The 18,506-nt window shown below is 34.7% G+C and overlaps 1 protein-coding gene across 1 annotated transcript in view; it reads right to left on the reverse strand.

The window, feature by feature from the left end:
- PPP1R1C (protein phosphatase 1 regulatory inhibitor subunit 1C) overlaps positions 1-12,481 on the reverse strand; it is a 137,985-nt gene extending 125,504 nt beyond the window's left edge. Inside the window, exons 1-2 of the mRNA XM_010351489.3 lie at positions 12,144-12,481; positions 10,366-10,426 (exon numbers count right to left, since the gene is read on the reverse strand). Of these exons, the coding sequence (XP_010349791.1) occupies positions 10,366-10,426; positions 12,144-12,224 (142 nt within the window). The 5' untranslated portion in view covers positions 12,225-12,481. The remainder of the gene's footprint in view (positions 1-10,365; positions 10,427-12,143) is intronic.
- Positions 12,482-18,506: the final 6,025 nt, after the last annotated feature.

Raw genomic sequence — 18,506 nt, forward strand, 5'->3', positions numbered from 1 at the left:
CATGAAAGAGAGACAGAGCCAGTCAGAGACGATCCTCACATTTTGTGGTTTAGCAATTAGAAGAATGGGGATAAAATTAACTGACATACTGTAGTTGAAAAGTTGTCTTCAACATGGATGACACATTTTAGTTGGACATTGACTTTCAGGTGGTAGCTGGAGGAGCTCACTTTCTACATCTAATTATAATACTTCTGTCCATGAATCATGAAAATGGGCATATGAAACCTACTCAAATGAGAATATAAAGTATTATTAATATTGAATACACGCAACTTATTTTTTAAAATACTCTTACTTTTTAAAAAAATTTAATGAACTGCATTACTTGAATCTATGCCAGTAATTTCAATGTTTTTCATTCAAGGCTGGTTTTTAAAATAATACAATTTGCTTTTAATCTATTGGTTTTTAATTCAAGATGTTAGAAAAAAATTCTTATTAGCTTATTCCATTTAAAACCTGAATTTACAAAGCTTTTCATGACACTGGCAGGTTCAGGCCTCTTTTGTAAGTTAGGTTACTTAGTGGATATGGATTTGTTACCTGGTTAAATAGTCCATGTGGGTGTTTTTTTTAACATACGGTTGGATATCTACTTCTGTGTGCAAGTGTATGTGTGGTCATGCATGTAAATATTTGTGTATATATTTTCTAAAAATCTATTCTTTATCATCAGACGGGAAAAAAAAGCATAAAATGATATTGCATCATTGAAGCAAAGCATTCTAAAAATTGGATTCCAAAATAACTGTTCTCATTCTTATTTGTTGTACATCCAGTTCTATTTTCACAAGCAAGTCAATCTGTATTTATATGCAAAGAGTGTGATTCTGAAAATTGTTTTCCATAATGATAGAAAATTCCTCCCAGAGAACAAAAAACAATGAAAGTTTATAAATTCTCTAGCTTTTTAGTTTGAATGGTCCTTTTTTTCCTCAGCATTATTACCAAGGTCAAATTGTAATGGTATTCTGACCAGATTGTCAATATATATCTTTCCTGATGCAGATTTTGTCAATTTATTTCACAAATAGCTTTGTTAAACACTCTTAAGTTTTACTATATCAAATTATTCTAAATGACATAAAGTCATTGAGTTAAATTCAAAGATAATATTCTACCCAAGACCAGAAAAGACTCACAGATATAGGTGTAACATTTTCCAAACAAGTTAGAGAAGAACTGAAGGGGCTGGACTGAGTGTGGAGAGGGCAGGGACAGCACACAGACTGGGAGGGAGAAAGTGAATTCTGAGCTTCCAGATTGTCATAGCTGGGACTATTGCTTTGGGACATGCCTTTCCCTCCACCTCTGGCTTTCACAGGTCCTTCCTGAGCCCCAGGTAGACAACTGTTCTAAGATGTCAAGGATGATGTGTTGTATCTTTAGAGTAGTTGTGTTTTAGAAGTTGCAGCAATAACTGCAAAAGGTAAGATTTCAGGTACTTTGGAAACTAATTTAGGGTGATACTTTTCAGTATCCCTAAAATCTTACCACTTTGGTGCCCCAGTCTCTTATAGTGCTTTCTCTATGTCATTTGCAGTTTTATCTGTTTAATTTGAAAGCCTTGAATGGAGGTTGTATTCTCCTAGCAGACTACAGTTCCCATCACAGCCTTCTGTACTTCTCAGGGCCCAGGATCTCATCCATGTCACCTGCCTAGATCCTGCAGCATTTCTGCATAAGCCCCTGGAAAATTCTGTCTGGAATTGCATCTGGAATTGTAGAAACTGTGACAGATCACTACTTGGTTGAAGTGATGCCTAGAAAATAATTGGAGGAAGACACAAAAATGCCCAGGCTCAAGAGCTTGCTCCTGAACAATTCCAAAAAAAAAAAAGGAATTTGGAAATACTATTTTTCCATCAAGCACACAGCTTGGCTAGGTTTATTGTTAGCGGTCCACTAATTTATGATCTTATGAAATATGACTATCAACTAGAAGCAATTAGAAAGAGCTGTAATTTTTTTCTATCAAATTTGAAACTGAAAAAACTGTTAAGCTACCCAGAACAACTGACAATGATGTCATCTGTATCTAGTACTATGCAGGCCCAAAAATGGGCATCTATTTATTCAATGGACTCAGACTACCCTTCTTGGAAATGAATGTATTCTATATTTAGTGAAACATAGTGGTGTGGGAAAACACATGCATTTTGGTGACACTTGAGCCCAACTACCTCATGTGGCTTCTTGAGCCTTAGGAGAATGAGCCACTTTTCTGAGGAAACTCCTGCAGTAAACAGTCTTCTAAGACTCATATCCAGACCTGAGTGATTCCAAAGCTTCTACTCTTAAGTATTACATGCCTGCCTTCCCAAAATAATCATTGTCACTTCTCAGGCATCTAGTTTGTGTACTGTACTTTACAACATTTTAATCTAAATCCAAAGAATCCTATGATAGACATTTCCTTACTGAATGAAATATATTTTATACTTTTGGCAAGCACTATTGGTTTTACTATAAAAATACATATGTCAGATTGTGAATATGTCTCAGATAAGTTTCTCCATGTGGATAGGGTTGATAATTCACCTGTTTTATCCTCTAGAACAGTAACATTGTGCTTTTATCAGAGTTGGTGCCAAGAAAGTTTGATGGATTGACTTTGAATTTGAGGATTTTTAAAAATTCATTTAAGTTTAATAGTTCACAGGCATTTAACATCTACTTTACTAGTAAGTTGGAATAAATAGTAAAATTTTAGCTCTGACCTCAATCCTTGATAGCTTAAAGCCCAAAGATCAAAATAAGTCATGCAAATGCTTTACAGACTAGGAAGCATAATAAATAATTGCCTCTATGCCTTTGCCAGAATTGGCTTTACTGTGGTTTCAGCAGCTGGGATTTCTGTTATTACAATTGTATCATGATACATCCAGATATGCTATTCTCTGTTTCCTAGACCACACACTCCCAGAGGATTTAGTAAGGACTCAATACATTGAATTGAATGTATAAACCCATAAACATCTTTAAGGGTAGAAGCTAAGAGAAGAATATTAGAATAACAGACAATGGGTCAGATAATTCAGGGAAATCTTTTGCAATTTAAGTGAGTTTTGTGCTGAAATTTTTTTAAAATAAGAGAAATTTGTGAAAAAGACAGAGACTGATTTATGCAAGTGAGTCAGTCTAGACTAAGTCTTAAGAGTCAGCATAAGAGAACTGCTTCAATAAATAAAGAAAGGTTAGACAGAATATAGAACAGAGATGATGTATGAAAATGAGTGAATAAAAATGAAGTGGAATCAAAATTGAGCAGCAAGAGTATCTGATAGATCTCTCTAAAGGATTTTTATACTCAATGCTCAAACTTTTTTTCTTTCCACATACTGTTGGAAGATGAATTTCATTTTTGGTCAAACACAAATTGGCCACAAATATGACAATTATTTGCAATAATTTCTTCATAACCTTATGAAAAACCTAAGCATTGGTAGCATGCTTATTTTAAAAAATCTTAAGAACTCATATTTCATGAAAATTATATTGGCAAACAGGATATGCTCAGTTAAACCAACACTACAGTATAGGATACATAATATTTCCAAAATTGTATATTCCTCTCCCGATCAATGACGGGATACTATAGATCTTTTTTTTCTTATCCACTACTACTGTTTTTTGGGAACACTATTCACCAATGCCTAACACCATCTAGATTAGAAAAAAGCTGGGTCATCTTTGAATAAGAAATGCAGGTCCCTTTCATTTTTCTTTCATTTAATCTGAACATTGGATTAGCTACTTTGAACACTTACAATGTAGTAAGACTTTTCACCATCAAGAATTGGAACCTCATCTTTTGCTCACAATTATTCCAATTGATTGGGCTATTTGACTGCACAGACTGAAGAGTTAGGGGAAAATAAGTCAATTAATTGTACAGTTCATGAATCACTGAAATACACATGTGCCACTTCTCTTTAAATCATTCAGCATTCAATAACTCATAAATATTGAAGGAAATACACTTTTCTGACAATTTCTTGGAAATTAATACTAGCTAACACTTCAATAATCATCAAACATTGGGCCATTTTTTTCTATTATATTGTCATTAATACAAGACAAGACAAAACAAAATAAATGCTGAGCAATCAGCAAGGATTGTGGATCCGAATGAATTACACCACATTTAGATGAGACTGTTTAAAATGCAACATGACTGTGTGGACAATGGGCCAGTATAGCATTTATTTGAATACATTTAATTGGAGGTCCCTGAGAGTGGCTGGTACCTCAAGATCTGGGCCTGACAATGTCTTATCCAGCCTTAAGAGTCCCCAGAAACTTCTCAATGTGATCCCTGGAGCCCAGTTGTTTCTTGACAACACAATCATTCGTTTTACCAAATAGAGGGTCTCCATGAAGAGAGATTTTGTGCATGTGATGCCTTAACATTGGAAACAAATTTCCATTTTCACTTTGTTGACCCTGAAAAGCTATTATTTTGGGATTAAAAAATCACCAGAAATTTCTGGAGTCCCCTTGTGTTTTGAACAATTCAATCTGATCCAGCATTATTTTCTAGCTATCATCCAATGTCTCAGGAATCCAATCTGAGGCTTCAAAATCTCATTAGTTAACTTAGTTTCAGAATCCTGAAATACAGGCCTCATTTAGAAATATGCTACATAGAGTATGAACTGTGGCTTCTTTTTCAGTTTGTGGAGCTGAATAGTCAGAGCAATTGGACATCCCAGTTCTCTCTAGTGACTGGCCTGCTGTCAAGTTTGAAAGGAAATAGTGTGATATTTAGTACCATAAATCTCTTATGTCACCTATTAACTAACTTTTGGGAACCTGAGGCATCTGAGAACAACCTTTGTTTTTATTCTTGATTTCAAAGGATATTTGACAATAAAAGGGTCAAAGATAAAGCCAATTTTCCCGAAATTTGGCTGCAAGAGGAAGTTCAATATATACCCCCCAAAAAACTATTTTACCTTATGTTTCTGATTCCACTTTTTAGATGTACAGCGAGCTTTTAAATGATGTCAAAACTCCTGGGTACTAAACCAAATCTGCACTTAGCTTCAGGCCTCTTACAGCTCACTCATGTTTAATAGGCATCAGGTCCATTAAATATAATTGTAACCATATTGTCTCTGCTTAACAGTAAATGGAAAACAATGGATGCCACAAACTTTAATATTCAGAAGACCTGATCTAGGCTGGCTTTTTACTGGAAAACTGTGTCCAGCTCCGGGCTTCAAAAGCAGAGCAATAGGGAGAATTTGGATAGAGTTTATTAAAGCCCTTAGGGAGATTGAGAATAAAAGAAAATAATCATTCATTCATATATTTTAAAAGGTGAAAAAATGACTTTTATTGAAGAGAACAAATGAAGAGTTAATTTAGAATAAAGTGGGGAATTTAAGTTTGGTATAGAAACTATTTTCTAACATCTGAAATTATCAGAGCTGGAGTTGAAAACCATGGGTAATTATGGATTCTTCTCTGAGGTATATAAAATGGAATGAGTCTCAGGGGCTTGGGTTGGATTATGTATGTCTGTCATGAAGATGTGTGGTTAGAGTAGGTATTTTCTGAAATTATTTTCCAACTCTAGATTTCAAATGCTAGTAGCCAAATATAGTCTTTTCATAATTCTACTTAAAAACAAGTAATACTTAACAAGTAAACAAGTTTACTTAAAAACAAGTAATGTTTTTAAGTAGACTTAAAACAACTATAGATGTGATGGAATAAATTACAGAAAGTGGCTTTGCCATTTATTTCTCTATATAGACAATTTACACATCAGCAACTCTCTAGATAAAAAATGTAAGAACAAACCAGTTCACTACAGATTACACAAAAGTAAAAGCAAACAGCACACCGTATAAGAATAGATAACAATGCTCTCCTGTGTAGCTTCAGAGAGCTTATCATAAAGAGGCCCTTAATCAGAAGAGGAACTGAAAATGGAGAAAGAGAAGCAGTTTGCTACAAAGGTCACTCACATTGGTAGCCCCAGAAGACATCAGAAAAAGAGGAAATACAGGATCTTTGGTGATTCCCTACACCCACTATCTCAGTTTTACAGTATCGTTTTGCTGCCACCTGGCAGTTCGGAGTTATTTCCGGAAGCAAATACACTGTTTCTGCTTTTTCTACCATAAAGACATACATTTGCTGATAACCTTTCCCAGACCTCAGTCCTTCAATTTAAAAATTTAAGTTTCATTTCCCATTATTTTGAGTTAAACTGATTTACTAACCCATGCCTTAGGGTGACATATATCCTTAACAGGTTAAGTGTCTGTTTACGTAGTGCTTCTACTGCTGAGAGTTCCAGGCCATTTGTTAGAAAGGGACTATGGGACATTTTGCTGCCCCTAGAATACAACTAATCAGGTGCCTATCCCATCATCTATGCGTTTAGACCAGCAGAGATGAACTAGCAAACAAAAAATCTAAATACACATGCTGAAAGATCTTTCTGTTTTTCCCCTACAAAATATAAACAGAACATATATATAGACACACATATATATAATCATTCTTTCAAATACTAACATAATTGATTCTTCCTGCAAACACTTGAAAAGGTTTAAAAAAAAAGCAAGTTAGGTCTAATTCATTTAACAGTGATTGCAGTACACTGATCTTGCCTTATGAATTGGAATGGTTTATTAATTATGTTTCTATAATGAATAATTTCATTTTCTTTGCTTTATTAATTGACAAAAGGAAGATTTGCAGGGATTTGAATTTTAAACAGCATTAATGACAGGTGATTCCAAGAACAGCCAATTATTCCCTGGCCAATTTCAGTGAATTGAAGAGATTTGTTTAGTTTTACCAGCATTTAAAACTGCACCCAGTTTCTGTTTGTCAAAGAATATACTGCTTTGGGGTGACTGGAGAAACAATTGCTTAAAAATGGTCATTTAATACTTATGATGGTTTTTGTTGTTACTGTTATTTATTTTGTTGTTTGATAGAGAGTGTTCAGATAATCTTTGGAAAAGGAACTATTGGATAAGGCAGAAATATTTAGAGCAGATGAGATTAAGAAGATTCTCTTTTTCTTGTTTACATCTTCATTCTTAAATATCACATGCAAATATTGTATTTCCAAACACATCAGTTAATGACACCTAATCTTTGCTGCACTTTGCAATTTTAAGGCATGTTCATGTTAACTCTTTTGATCATTACAACAACCCTGTGAGATTGAAAGAAAAAACATTATAATCACTATTTTATAGATGAGAAAGTAAAGCTTGGAGATATCCCTCACCCAAGATCACATGGCTAGTTAAAACCAGTATCCAAGTTTGATTTGGTTTGGTGTTCTTTTATTGCTGTTTGTTTGTTGTTGTTATCTTTTTTTTTTCTTTTTTTTTTTTTTTGGAAAACTGTAAGGGGGAAATTCTTTTATTTTTCATATATATATATATATATATATATATATATATATATATATAATTGTACTTTAGCTTCTGGGGTACATGTGCAGATCATGTAAGATTGTTGCATAGGTACATACATGGCAATGTGGTTTGCTGCCTCCATTACCCCAGTCACCTATATCTGGCATTTTCCCCCATGTTATCCCTCCCCAAACTCTCTACCTCCTGCTGTCTCTCCCCTAGTCCCCCCACCAACAGACCCCAGTGTATGATGCTCCCCTCCTTGTGTCCATGTGTTCTCATTGTTCAACACCTGCCTATGAGTGAGAACATGCAGTGTTTGACTTTCTGTTCTTACGTCAGTTTGCTGAGAATGATGTTTCCAGATTCATCCATGTCCCTACAAAGGACACAAATTCATCATTTTTATGGCTGCATAGTATTCCACAGTGTATATGTGCCACATTTTCCCTGTCCAGTCTATCATTGATGGGCATCTGGGTTGGTTCCAGGTCTTTGCTATTGTAAAAAGTGCCACAATGAACATACGTGTGCATGTGTCTTTATAATAGAATGATTTATAATCCTTTGGATATATACCTAGTAATAGGATTGCTAGGTCAAATGGAATTTCTATTTCTAGGTCCTTGAGGAATCACCACAGTCTTCCACAATGGTTGAACTAATTTACACTCCCACCAACAGTGTGAAAGTGTTCCTATTTCTACACATCCTCTCCAGCATCTGTTGTCTCCAGATTTTTTAATGCACCATTCTAACTGGTGTGAGATGGAATCTCAATGTGGTTTTGATTTGCATTTCTCTAATGACCAGTGATGATGAGCGTTTGTTGTTGTTTTATCTTTAGAGTTATTTCCCCAGTAACCTTGGTGCTAGATAATTTTTACTGGGAAAACTATACGCTTTCAACGGTTTTACTATAAAAATCTATCACTAGTCCAAAATCTCTAGTTGCCATGCACACTGATGCAAGTCCTATACACAATCAAAGGCTGATTAGTTCTTTGTAGACTATTCTAGTGTCCATAAACAGGGATGAAGATGCAGGCAGGTGAGGTACTAAAATAAAGTTGTTCTCTGTGAGATGCTATTTGCATCTAATTTGTCTCCAACAGTGCTTAAAAAAGAAAGAGAAGGATGAGGTCAATTACAGAAAAGAGACAATACCATCTAGTAATTGGGAGATCTGACAAGAAAAAGGTTTCTAGAGAAAAACTAAATTCATTCCCAGTGATATTTAAGTACAATTCCTAATCTGCTAAGATAAGTGGTCCAGACAATGGATTTATTTTGTTTGAATTTGCTTGCTTATAGGGCCTGAATGACTAGTCACATTATAAAACGTTCACCATGTAGTGCAAACTGAAATTTTCAAAGCCAGTGCCAGTGAAAATGTATGTGCTTCAGTATCAGAATTATCTGCATTTGTCTCTGGAATCTGTGACTGCTAGTGGAATAGCCACAAAAATCACTTCACCTCTCTGATATACACTTTCCTTATCTGTAAAATGGCATATATTTGGCACTCAAGAAAAAGTAGGTACTATTGTGGGAATTCAAATGAGAGTGATGAAGGTCACTTGCATTACTTCACTATGTTCAAACAGCAACAATGTCTGTACACCTCTGAAAACTGCTTTCCAGGAGATGGAACACCTGGAAATCAGGTTGTGCAGTACACTTCAAGGCAGGCATAGGGAGGAAAGTTTTAGGACATTGCGGAAGTGTCTGCTGCCATGAGCAGGGCAGTGACGGAAAATTGCTAAAAAATTACCCCTCCCCAAATTATGTTCATACTTGCATTTATTTTTAAACTGTAATTACATTCATTTGCACCTCTTATTTAACCAAATATAAGTAAGTTAACATTTATTGAGGTAATATATTTGAAAATAATTTTAAATCCAGTGGCACTTTAAAGTTACAGGATCAAACTATAATTATTTGTTTTCAAGAAAAATAAATTAGCTTATTTATTTTCCATCACCTGAAAATCTTCATGGATTTGGGTTCAATGATGAATAGTCTATTAATTTACTTTTTTTTAATATATGTTTCTCTAATTAGAAAGGAGTCTGAAAAAGTCAAGGACTATTTCACCCTGGTATTCTTAGATCACTCACTACAGTCTATTATTTGACATATTATGTTTCCACTGTTTAAACTCCTTTTGTCCACCCATTATTGTTTATACCTGCAAAAAATTCAACACCAAGTTCAGCCTGGTTACAAATTAATGCCATGACCTTTCCTATCCTACTTGTATATCCAGAGGCAGCACTCAAATGTGAGACTAAAACTCACCCCACTCAATAAGTAAATAATGTTTGTGTATTACACATGATAGTCTTTTATCAGGAATAATAATGCAGTTTTCGTTTTTACAGGAAATAGAAAATAAAACCTCAACAAATGGATTCAGCCATTCAGAATGGCTCTCAAATAGGCAGTGCTGAAAATTGATCCGGTTACTTATCAATTACATTATTTAAAGATGACATCAGCAGCAAAGCTGAAGCCAACGCTGGGCCATTGCCCACACCATGTCAACCTTTCCAAATTTAAAAAAACCCTACTCTTTAAAGATATAAGCATCTCTAGGGCTGTAATTTGAGCTTTGAAACCTAATCAAACAGCTTTTCGCCAGCCTCATTTATAAGCAGTGATCCATGTTCCACATAAACACCTGAACATATGCCAGCCAGTGCTAGCAAAACATTTCATAGCATATCATCATTAGTGATGAGAAAATACAGAGAAAATTTCTAGAGAAAATAGAGTATTGCTTGAGATTGTTCCTATAATATTTATTCCTGATTCTGTTTATGATTCATTTTATAGATTAGCTTTTTGGAATATTGCTAACTGAAATCTTAAATTGAGACTTTTCAGTAATGACGTGATCTTTGACTTTACTCAAACAATTCCATTATGTTCCATCAGTGTGAAAGACATTAGGCTTCTTTACCTGGGGGGTTATGTTCATTGAGAATCACAAGTGATGCTGGCGTAGGTCTTCTTTTCCTGATCTGTGAACAACAAAAGCCCAGATAATATCAGTGAGAATCAGACACTGCCCCAGATTACTCTGCAGCTTGCAAAGCTGTCTCATCCTCATCTTTCCCCAACATAGAAAAGCAAACTCTGGAGGGCACACATAAGGTGCTCCCTAATTTTATTTTGAAGTAATAGAAAGCCACAGAATTGAACTGTCTGATAGTAGTGTCACCCTCTTTGACCAAAAAGCTACATTTTCACGGAAAAGAAATAATTATATGCATTTGAATGATACAACAGAAAAATAATTTACAGTGAAGGTATGGCGATGACCTGGTAATGTTAGTGACTAGCTTGGAGACTCATAATATTGGTGATGCTTTCAAGATCCATTAACCTTATTTTTAAACAGGAGAAGGAAGAGCTAGAAAAACCTATTTCTAGCAGGTACCACAGTTAAATTAGCAGCATAAGCTTTGAATTTCAATTAATTTTGTTAACTTTTTAATTTTCTAGTATAATATTTACAACAAATCAACAAATGAAGAATAAATATGCATCTTACGAGAATATGTAATTTATTACAAACTCTAAAGTTTGGGGTTTATTTTAATTTTAACAGTTATAGGAGCATAGTAGTATTAGAATTCCTGAAATGTAATATCCTTTATTTGTTTAATATATTCATTTATGGATAAATTTCTAAAGTAAGTGTCAGTAGGATAGAGAATAAAATGTATCAATGACATCCTGTCCAAGATAGAAGCAACACCCCAGGGATTCAGCATAGACACACGTTCAAGGTTACATTTACCTGGACTGAGTCTAGATGCATCTACCTCAGATTGTCAAAACATCCTGAAACACTGTGAGTCACAGATTAAATAATGATTTTTAAGACTTTATATCAAATATTTGAAAAAGGATTCAAACATAATTTAAGTATTATGAAATTAATGGATTAGGTTGATGTCCTTATAAATTTCTTTGCTTTTGCCTCCTCACAGTTGCAGTTCTAAGAGATGCTGTTACATCAAGAGTCTAAAGTAAATCTGAATATGAAAGGTGATACAGATGTAAGCCAATATGAGACATGGAGAAAGAATCCAGGAAATGTTAAAAGACTGTTTGTAATGTCTGAACAAAATGATTTTAAAATCATACAAAAAGCTACAAATCCTACCTACAATATGTTATATCAACTTATAATCACTGTTTTGGGTTCACAATAAAAAATATATGAAAATAAAATATTAGCCTATAGTCTGAATCTATTTCAGGATTTTGAGCAAACTTTTTTCCTTTTTTGTAAACTAAAATGATTGATTTAGCAATAAAATCGCTAAATCCTGAAATAGTTTCAGACTATAGGCTAAATCAATCATTTTAGTTTACAAAAAAGGAAAAAAGTTTGCTCATTTTGAGAATTCTTAAAAAGTTGCTCTAAATGTTGAACCTGTTATTTTAATGAGCAAAAATGAACAGATTTATGAAACCAAATCCGAATTGCTTACAGAGCCATTTTCCACTCATAGTTGCTAATTTCATATCAAGTGAAGTGCCACGTTTTAGCTAAAGTTCTCCCAATGCAATTTAAATACAAGTATGTATAAAAACCAACTTATTTCTTGTTTACATACCTTGAAAGTCACAGCCAAATCAAGAGGTAAAGAACCTTTCAATTAATAACAAGAATGCATGTTCATACTACCTTATGTACAAGAATTTTCCCCATCCAATTTCACTTACCTGCTCTGCTGCTTCGGGTGCAATCTGACTCTGGAATAAAGGCACAGCAAATTGTATCTTTTTGGGACTGTTGGGCTCCATGGTAATGATGATAATTAGTCAGAGATGTGAAGAGCTCAGAAAGACTAACCCTAAGTGGTGTCCGAGATGTGTTTCCTCAGACACACTCCGCTAAGCCACACAGAGTGCTTCGTAATAAATAGCTGTAATTCCAGAGTGAGCAAGTGAAGATTCAGAGTTTTCAGTAATCCCCTTCTTCACATCCACGGTGATGCCTGGCTCGCCTGTTCCCCCACCGATCCCTTGGATCCTCTCAGCACAATACAGAAAGGAACAATAAGCTAATTGTGTGCCTCTTCACTAATACACATGCCAAGCACTCACTCAGCAGCTAATTGAAAATGCAATGCTAGCCTTGAAGGACCCACTGCCCTGGGATTTGAAAGAAAGGCTCTATCCACTGTACATTACTAACCGGCTGCTCAAAAGTGCAATGTAAGCTCCCTCTGAGTATTGCAGGGATGGGCCATTCATTATTGATGAACATCAAGCAGGAAGTTTTTAGAGGTGGGGGCAGGGTTTGGGTATGGAATCATTTCTCTTAGCAACTTATAAGTCAGACACCTTTGCTATTTCACACTCAGCCATGTAACAGTTGAATGGTCATGGAGGGTAAGCCACAACCAATAATATCAGCTATATTTATGCTATAAGATCTGGTTAGTTTAGTCTCATCCTAAGAGGCAGAGCATCTGTGATATAGTGAGGACAGCATTACTCCAGAGCTTAGCAGATCTTAGTTCGAGTTTCATCTTCAACATTAATAAGCTCTTTGGCCTCCAGAAAATTACTGGCTATGTCTAAGGCCTCCACACCGCCATCAGAAAAATGAGGGGGTTGGACTCAATGACCTTTAAAGTTCCATTCTGTTCCAGCATTCTAAAATTGTAGTTCACAGTTTTCATTAGAGTGGAAAGTATTGTACTGCTAAATTTAGCAAACAGCTTGGAAGTCACTGCTGCTTCAATGACCTCTATTTTATTTCCTGGTGGAGCCAGTTATATTCCCTGACTTGGAAGAATATAGAAATGACTGGAAAATATTAGTAGAAAGCTAATGGTAGTCAACATTGTGGCTTGTTGTCAATAATAGAGATGTATGCAAGATAAGGACTTGAAAAAAGCATTAGGGGGTAATGTTCAGAGGATAGGCTAGTGGTCAGGGAACAGTGGGACACTAGCCTGATGGCCACATTAGTGAATGTCAAAGAGGAGGTAGTAACATAGCCAGATGGCCTTTATGCATTCAAATACTTTCATGAAGGAAGCATGAAAATGAAACTGTTTTGATGGATCAAAGAACTTAAGATTTCTACTTTCTTGAGAGGGATTATGTGATGAATACCAGATTTTTAAATATGTTTTTGGATTTGCTTAATATATTTAGACATCAACTATGATTCCAGGTATTTACAATTGAAATTTTTAGTTTTAAATTCTGATTCTGTAACAGGAACCCATCTTCATGATTTAAGTAGGCAACATTCTGTTAAAGGAATATAGAAAGGAATATGCATTATTCAAGTAGTTTTCTATATTCACTAGGGGAAAAAGCAAAGATGTGGATGTGAAAGTGCTTTCAGGTGGAGAACAGTGCTGACTAGCAGGAAATCTTGTAATGAGTTCATCCCTGTAGTGTCAAAGGGAAATTTATAAATTATAACATTTTATGTAACAGTTTACAAACGTCTTCAGAAATAAAATATAAATTAATATTATTAATGAAGTTATTTCTTTGAATATGTCTTCAAATTATATAAAAGTAAAATAAGACAATATTTTTAGTGAGGAGTTAATCCAAAACTTCACATAATGTAGTAATTAAGAACATGCACTTGGAAGCCTTGAGTTCAAGCTTTATTTAGCTCTGCCACTTACCAAGTTTATCAATTTAGGCAGTAAGAGAACTTTTTTCCTGTGAGGTTTAGATTACTTCATTTCTGAAAAGAGCTCATTAAAAGGCCAGCATGCAATTACTCAATAAAAGATAACTATTATTATTCTTTCAGCCAGATTTTTCAAAAGGCTTAAAGATACACATTTTCAACCAGAATCACTAAGAATATCTATCTACTTGGAATTATTTGATATGACTTAGAGTAACAGGTGATAAGTAAAATTTCATATATGTGTTTGGTATAAATACCAATAAAATGATTCTCATTAACTATTAACTAACTCCCCTATTTTGAATAGTTTGACCAGAGGCAATGTTGTATGTAAATGGGCTATCTAGACACTTTAAACTTGTTTTTTATGAGGTCAACTCCTGTGTATCCATTTAGATTTGGTTGTGTATCATTGCTTCTAGGAAGCCTTTGTAGATTTACCATTTTCCATATTGGGTTTAAACTCATCTCTCTGTATTCTCAAAGAACCAAGCATAACTCTATTTAGCATAATAACTACCTTTATGTCTTTCGATTGTTTAGTATTTTGCAACTTTATTTATTCATGTAGTAAATATTTGTTGAGTAGATACTATAGTCTACTCCACATCAGGGCTTTTGATATGGCACTAGAGGAGAGATTGTGTGAAAAGGTGTTTGAAATTCTTTTAAAGCTAAATTGTTACTCCAAGAACCACTTAAAGTGCAACTTAAATGTGAAATAATCTTTAAAAATGTTAACATAGAGTTTGCATGGGGGGTATAATTTTCCTAAATATTAGGTGCACATTTTTTATTCCTGTTAGAGACAACAATAATAATTAACCCTTATATGATACTATGTGCCAGGAACTATTCTAAGCGCTTTATCTGCATTAATTTATTTCATCCAACAATTCTTGGAGGTAGATATTATTGCTACCCTCAATTTAAAATTAGGTAATTGGGAGTCAGAGAGTTTAGGTAATTTGTCCAAGATCATCCCACTAATATATACATGGCAAAGCCCAGTTTCAAACCCAGGCAATTTTGCACAGGGCTTGGGCTTTTAATCACAATGACATCATGATGGCCACTGTAATGTAAGGCCTTCAGAGAAGTCAGTGGAAGTCAACAGAATCTCCACAGTGGTTAGAGGTTCTGACCACATCGGTTCCATGGTAAAAGATCTTAAGATGTCATGGCATGTAAATGAAAGAAAAGCAAGTAGCATGACTAGGATACTATTAATCAAGAAACTCAATCATTGTAAATTAGATATCAATACAGAATGGAGAGCCTACAGTTGGATGTTGTACCACCAAACTGACTGAAGAAAGAAGCCTCTCTCTCTCTTTAAAAGTAATGGGTTCAATCATTAAAGATTAAAAAGGCCTCTTGAACAAGCAATATTATAGTCTCTCTTCAAAGTAAGTGATACTGTGCATAAAGATGATAAAACATTAGGAAAACAGGCCATTAGGCCTCCCCAATTTTACACTCTAATATCTATCTTGCCCTACTTTCCATGATTCCTCAAGACCCCCATACCCCATACAGGCCACAGTTCATCCACCATCAGTCCTTCTGTGGCCTCCCCTACCTCCTTGGGAAGCCATCCTGCCTTCCCCCGCAACCTTTTTTTAACCCCAATTATATTTATCTTCTAATTCCACCTCCTTAGAAAGAGATCTTCAGATTCTCCACACGAGAAGAGTCACTCAATTTGTTTCCTCTCCTGGCATTTAATTATATATAGTTTTATGTTATTCTATAAAAATTTCCTATGTGTTTTTTTTGCCTCCTCCTAGACTGCAAATCCCTTCCCATTCTCTCTTAAACATAAACATAACAAGCAAGATGCTGGTCATCCAGTAGCAACTACATAAATCCAATTAGATTTTATCTAATATTATCAAAAAACATAAGGCATTCCCATAAACTGAATTTTCTTAAAGACTACAGCTCACCATTTTAAGCCCTACCCCTTGCTATCAGTATTTCTTGCTGTAGTAACTGCCTCCAAATGCCATAGATACATAGTTCTTATGACTGTTTTTAGAGTTCTTTTTCTTTATCTGATAACTGCCAATACTTGTTTTTTGCTACCTGATATTAACAAGTGCTTTATTTGAGGGAAGAGTAAGGAAAGAAAGGGGAAGAGAGGGGAGGAGTGGGGAGGGAAAAGCAAATTTTTAAACTTTTTAACGTATTTTCTATTCAAAGCTTTGTTTTAAATATCTTGAATTCATGATTCTGGAAATATATGCAGATACATGAGACATTACTTTGCTCAACAATTAGTTGGCTAACTAAATGCCATCAAAAATAAAAACAAGTATTTATGAAGCATGCCTACATTAAATGCTGAAAGTACCATAATGAACAAAAGCAGATAAAATATAAGAACATCTAGATATGAGTCCATTGAGAAGATTCCTAGCCCTAATTCAATGCTTTTCTGTCTTTTTTATTCACCTAAATGCTGGCAGTCACGTTTTCAATGCACCCCCTTGCATGTCCTCCTTCGATTCTGGCTATAACTTCATTTATTTCCTCTATCAAAGAAAACCTATCAAATGCAAGGGAGAGTGACAATATTATTGGGATTTCATAGAATTATCTCAATTACATTCAGTGTAACCTGTTGGAGAACTCCAAAACCTTCATATTAATATTAAATTATTAGTGAACCATTGATACCTAATTGAGACAAACAGTCCTATCTATAAAATGTGATTGAGTCCCAATAATATAAATAAAATGGACTATTCTTTCCAAGTACTCATTTAAATTAAATATCCCCCAGGGAAATTATTAGCCATAGTTTAACTCTTGCAGAATGACTTCTAAGTTCTACCACACAATTTTAAATATTAAATTTTCTTTCAGATCTACAGCTATAAGAAGGCTTATCAGACTAAGTTCACTATATTGCAATCTCTATTTAAATCTGAATTCCCACAGCACTTAAGTATAAAAATACTTGCAATCTGTATTTTGCTTAAAGGCTAACATCACTGATTCATTCATTCCACATTTATTTAGTGACTACTATGTTCTTTAAAACTTCTTTTTAATCATTTTGCATGTTCTCATCTTCACTGACTCTCATCTTTTGACTTACTCTAGAATCCTCATATCAATTCAGTGGAGTGTATATGAGTGTTGAATTGAACTGAATAATTACTAGTGTGTTACATAAATACTCAGGATTTTTTTTCTTCTAGCCATATAGACACTATTTTATTAATGCATAATGTTTTGTGTAGTCACTCACTTACGCTTAACCTTTATTCTTGTTGAGGCAGTTTCACTAAAGAAAGCCACAACCTCATGAAGAATTTGTAGCAAGTCCATATTAGTCATGATGCTATAGCAGTGAGTTGACATCAGAAGAGGGAACTCCAGAGATCTGTAGAGCTACAGCACTGTGGGTCTTTACTGATGCCACCTTTGGAGAGACAGCTCAACAGACAGCCCAGGAATAGGAGTGTCATGACGACACAGTCAATCACAGCCCAATGTGGACCAGGAGTGTCAGAAATTTTAGACCATGAAGACTTTTAAAAGACTTTAGCTCTGGTCCAGCAAAGGCACAAGAATAACATGAGGAAGAGTTGGAATTCACTTTCACCCCTTCTCTACCCATCTCCTTTTTCATTTGTTTTGGTAACTTTCACTTTTATGGATTTCCATAGCTTAATGTTAGCTTTTCCCTGCTTTTTGTTTTGCAGAGATGATAATTAAATGAAATTGGACATTGTAATGATTGAGTCTACCTAGAAATACATTCTTTCCAAAATGCTTTCATAAATAATATTTATTCATCCAACAAATATTTATTGAGTATCTCATTCTATGACAGACACAGTAACATAAACAAAAATACAATAAGAGCTCAACCTTTAAAGAACATATAGTTGAGAGAAGAAGGCAATCCTATACAAATAAGTACCATAGAGCTGGCAACACCATGATCAAAAGGAGATATAGGAAGTGGAAAGGGGACCTGGGTAGGAGGGTGATGTCTGACTGTGAGCCACAGACATTCTTTTATTTGCCTACATGTGTTGTTGTTTTTAATTGCTACAACATTTAAAAATACACAGAAATAACCATATTCCACTTATTAATAAAATAGAAAATCTTGCAAAGCTGGGCCCTCATATCTACAAGGTCACAGAGCTGCCTTCTGTATGCAAAGCAGTGAGTTGTACATAGAGACAGCCTCTATCACCTCTAACACTGTGTACAAACTTTTCACACCCAGTTATCTTCACTCGATCTCTGACCTAGAGGAAGAAATGACAACATTGTATGCCATGCAAAGAAATGTGGGATTTACTATGAAGGCAATGACAGGAACTAGAGAGATTTACTTAAGAGAGTATTGTAATTTGATTTGGGTTTTTCAAAGAACAATCACTGTGGTA

This window comes from Saimiri boliviensis, chromosome 5 (assembly GCF_048565385.1).
Source record: "Saimiri boliviensis isolate mSaiBol1 chromosome 5, mSaiBol1.pri, whole genome shotgun sequence".
In the NCBI taxonomy this organism is placed as follows: Eukaryota; Metazoa; Chordata; class Mammalia; order Primates; family Cebidae; genus Saimiri; species Saimiri boliviensis.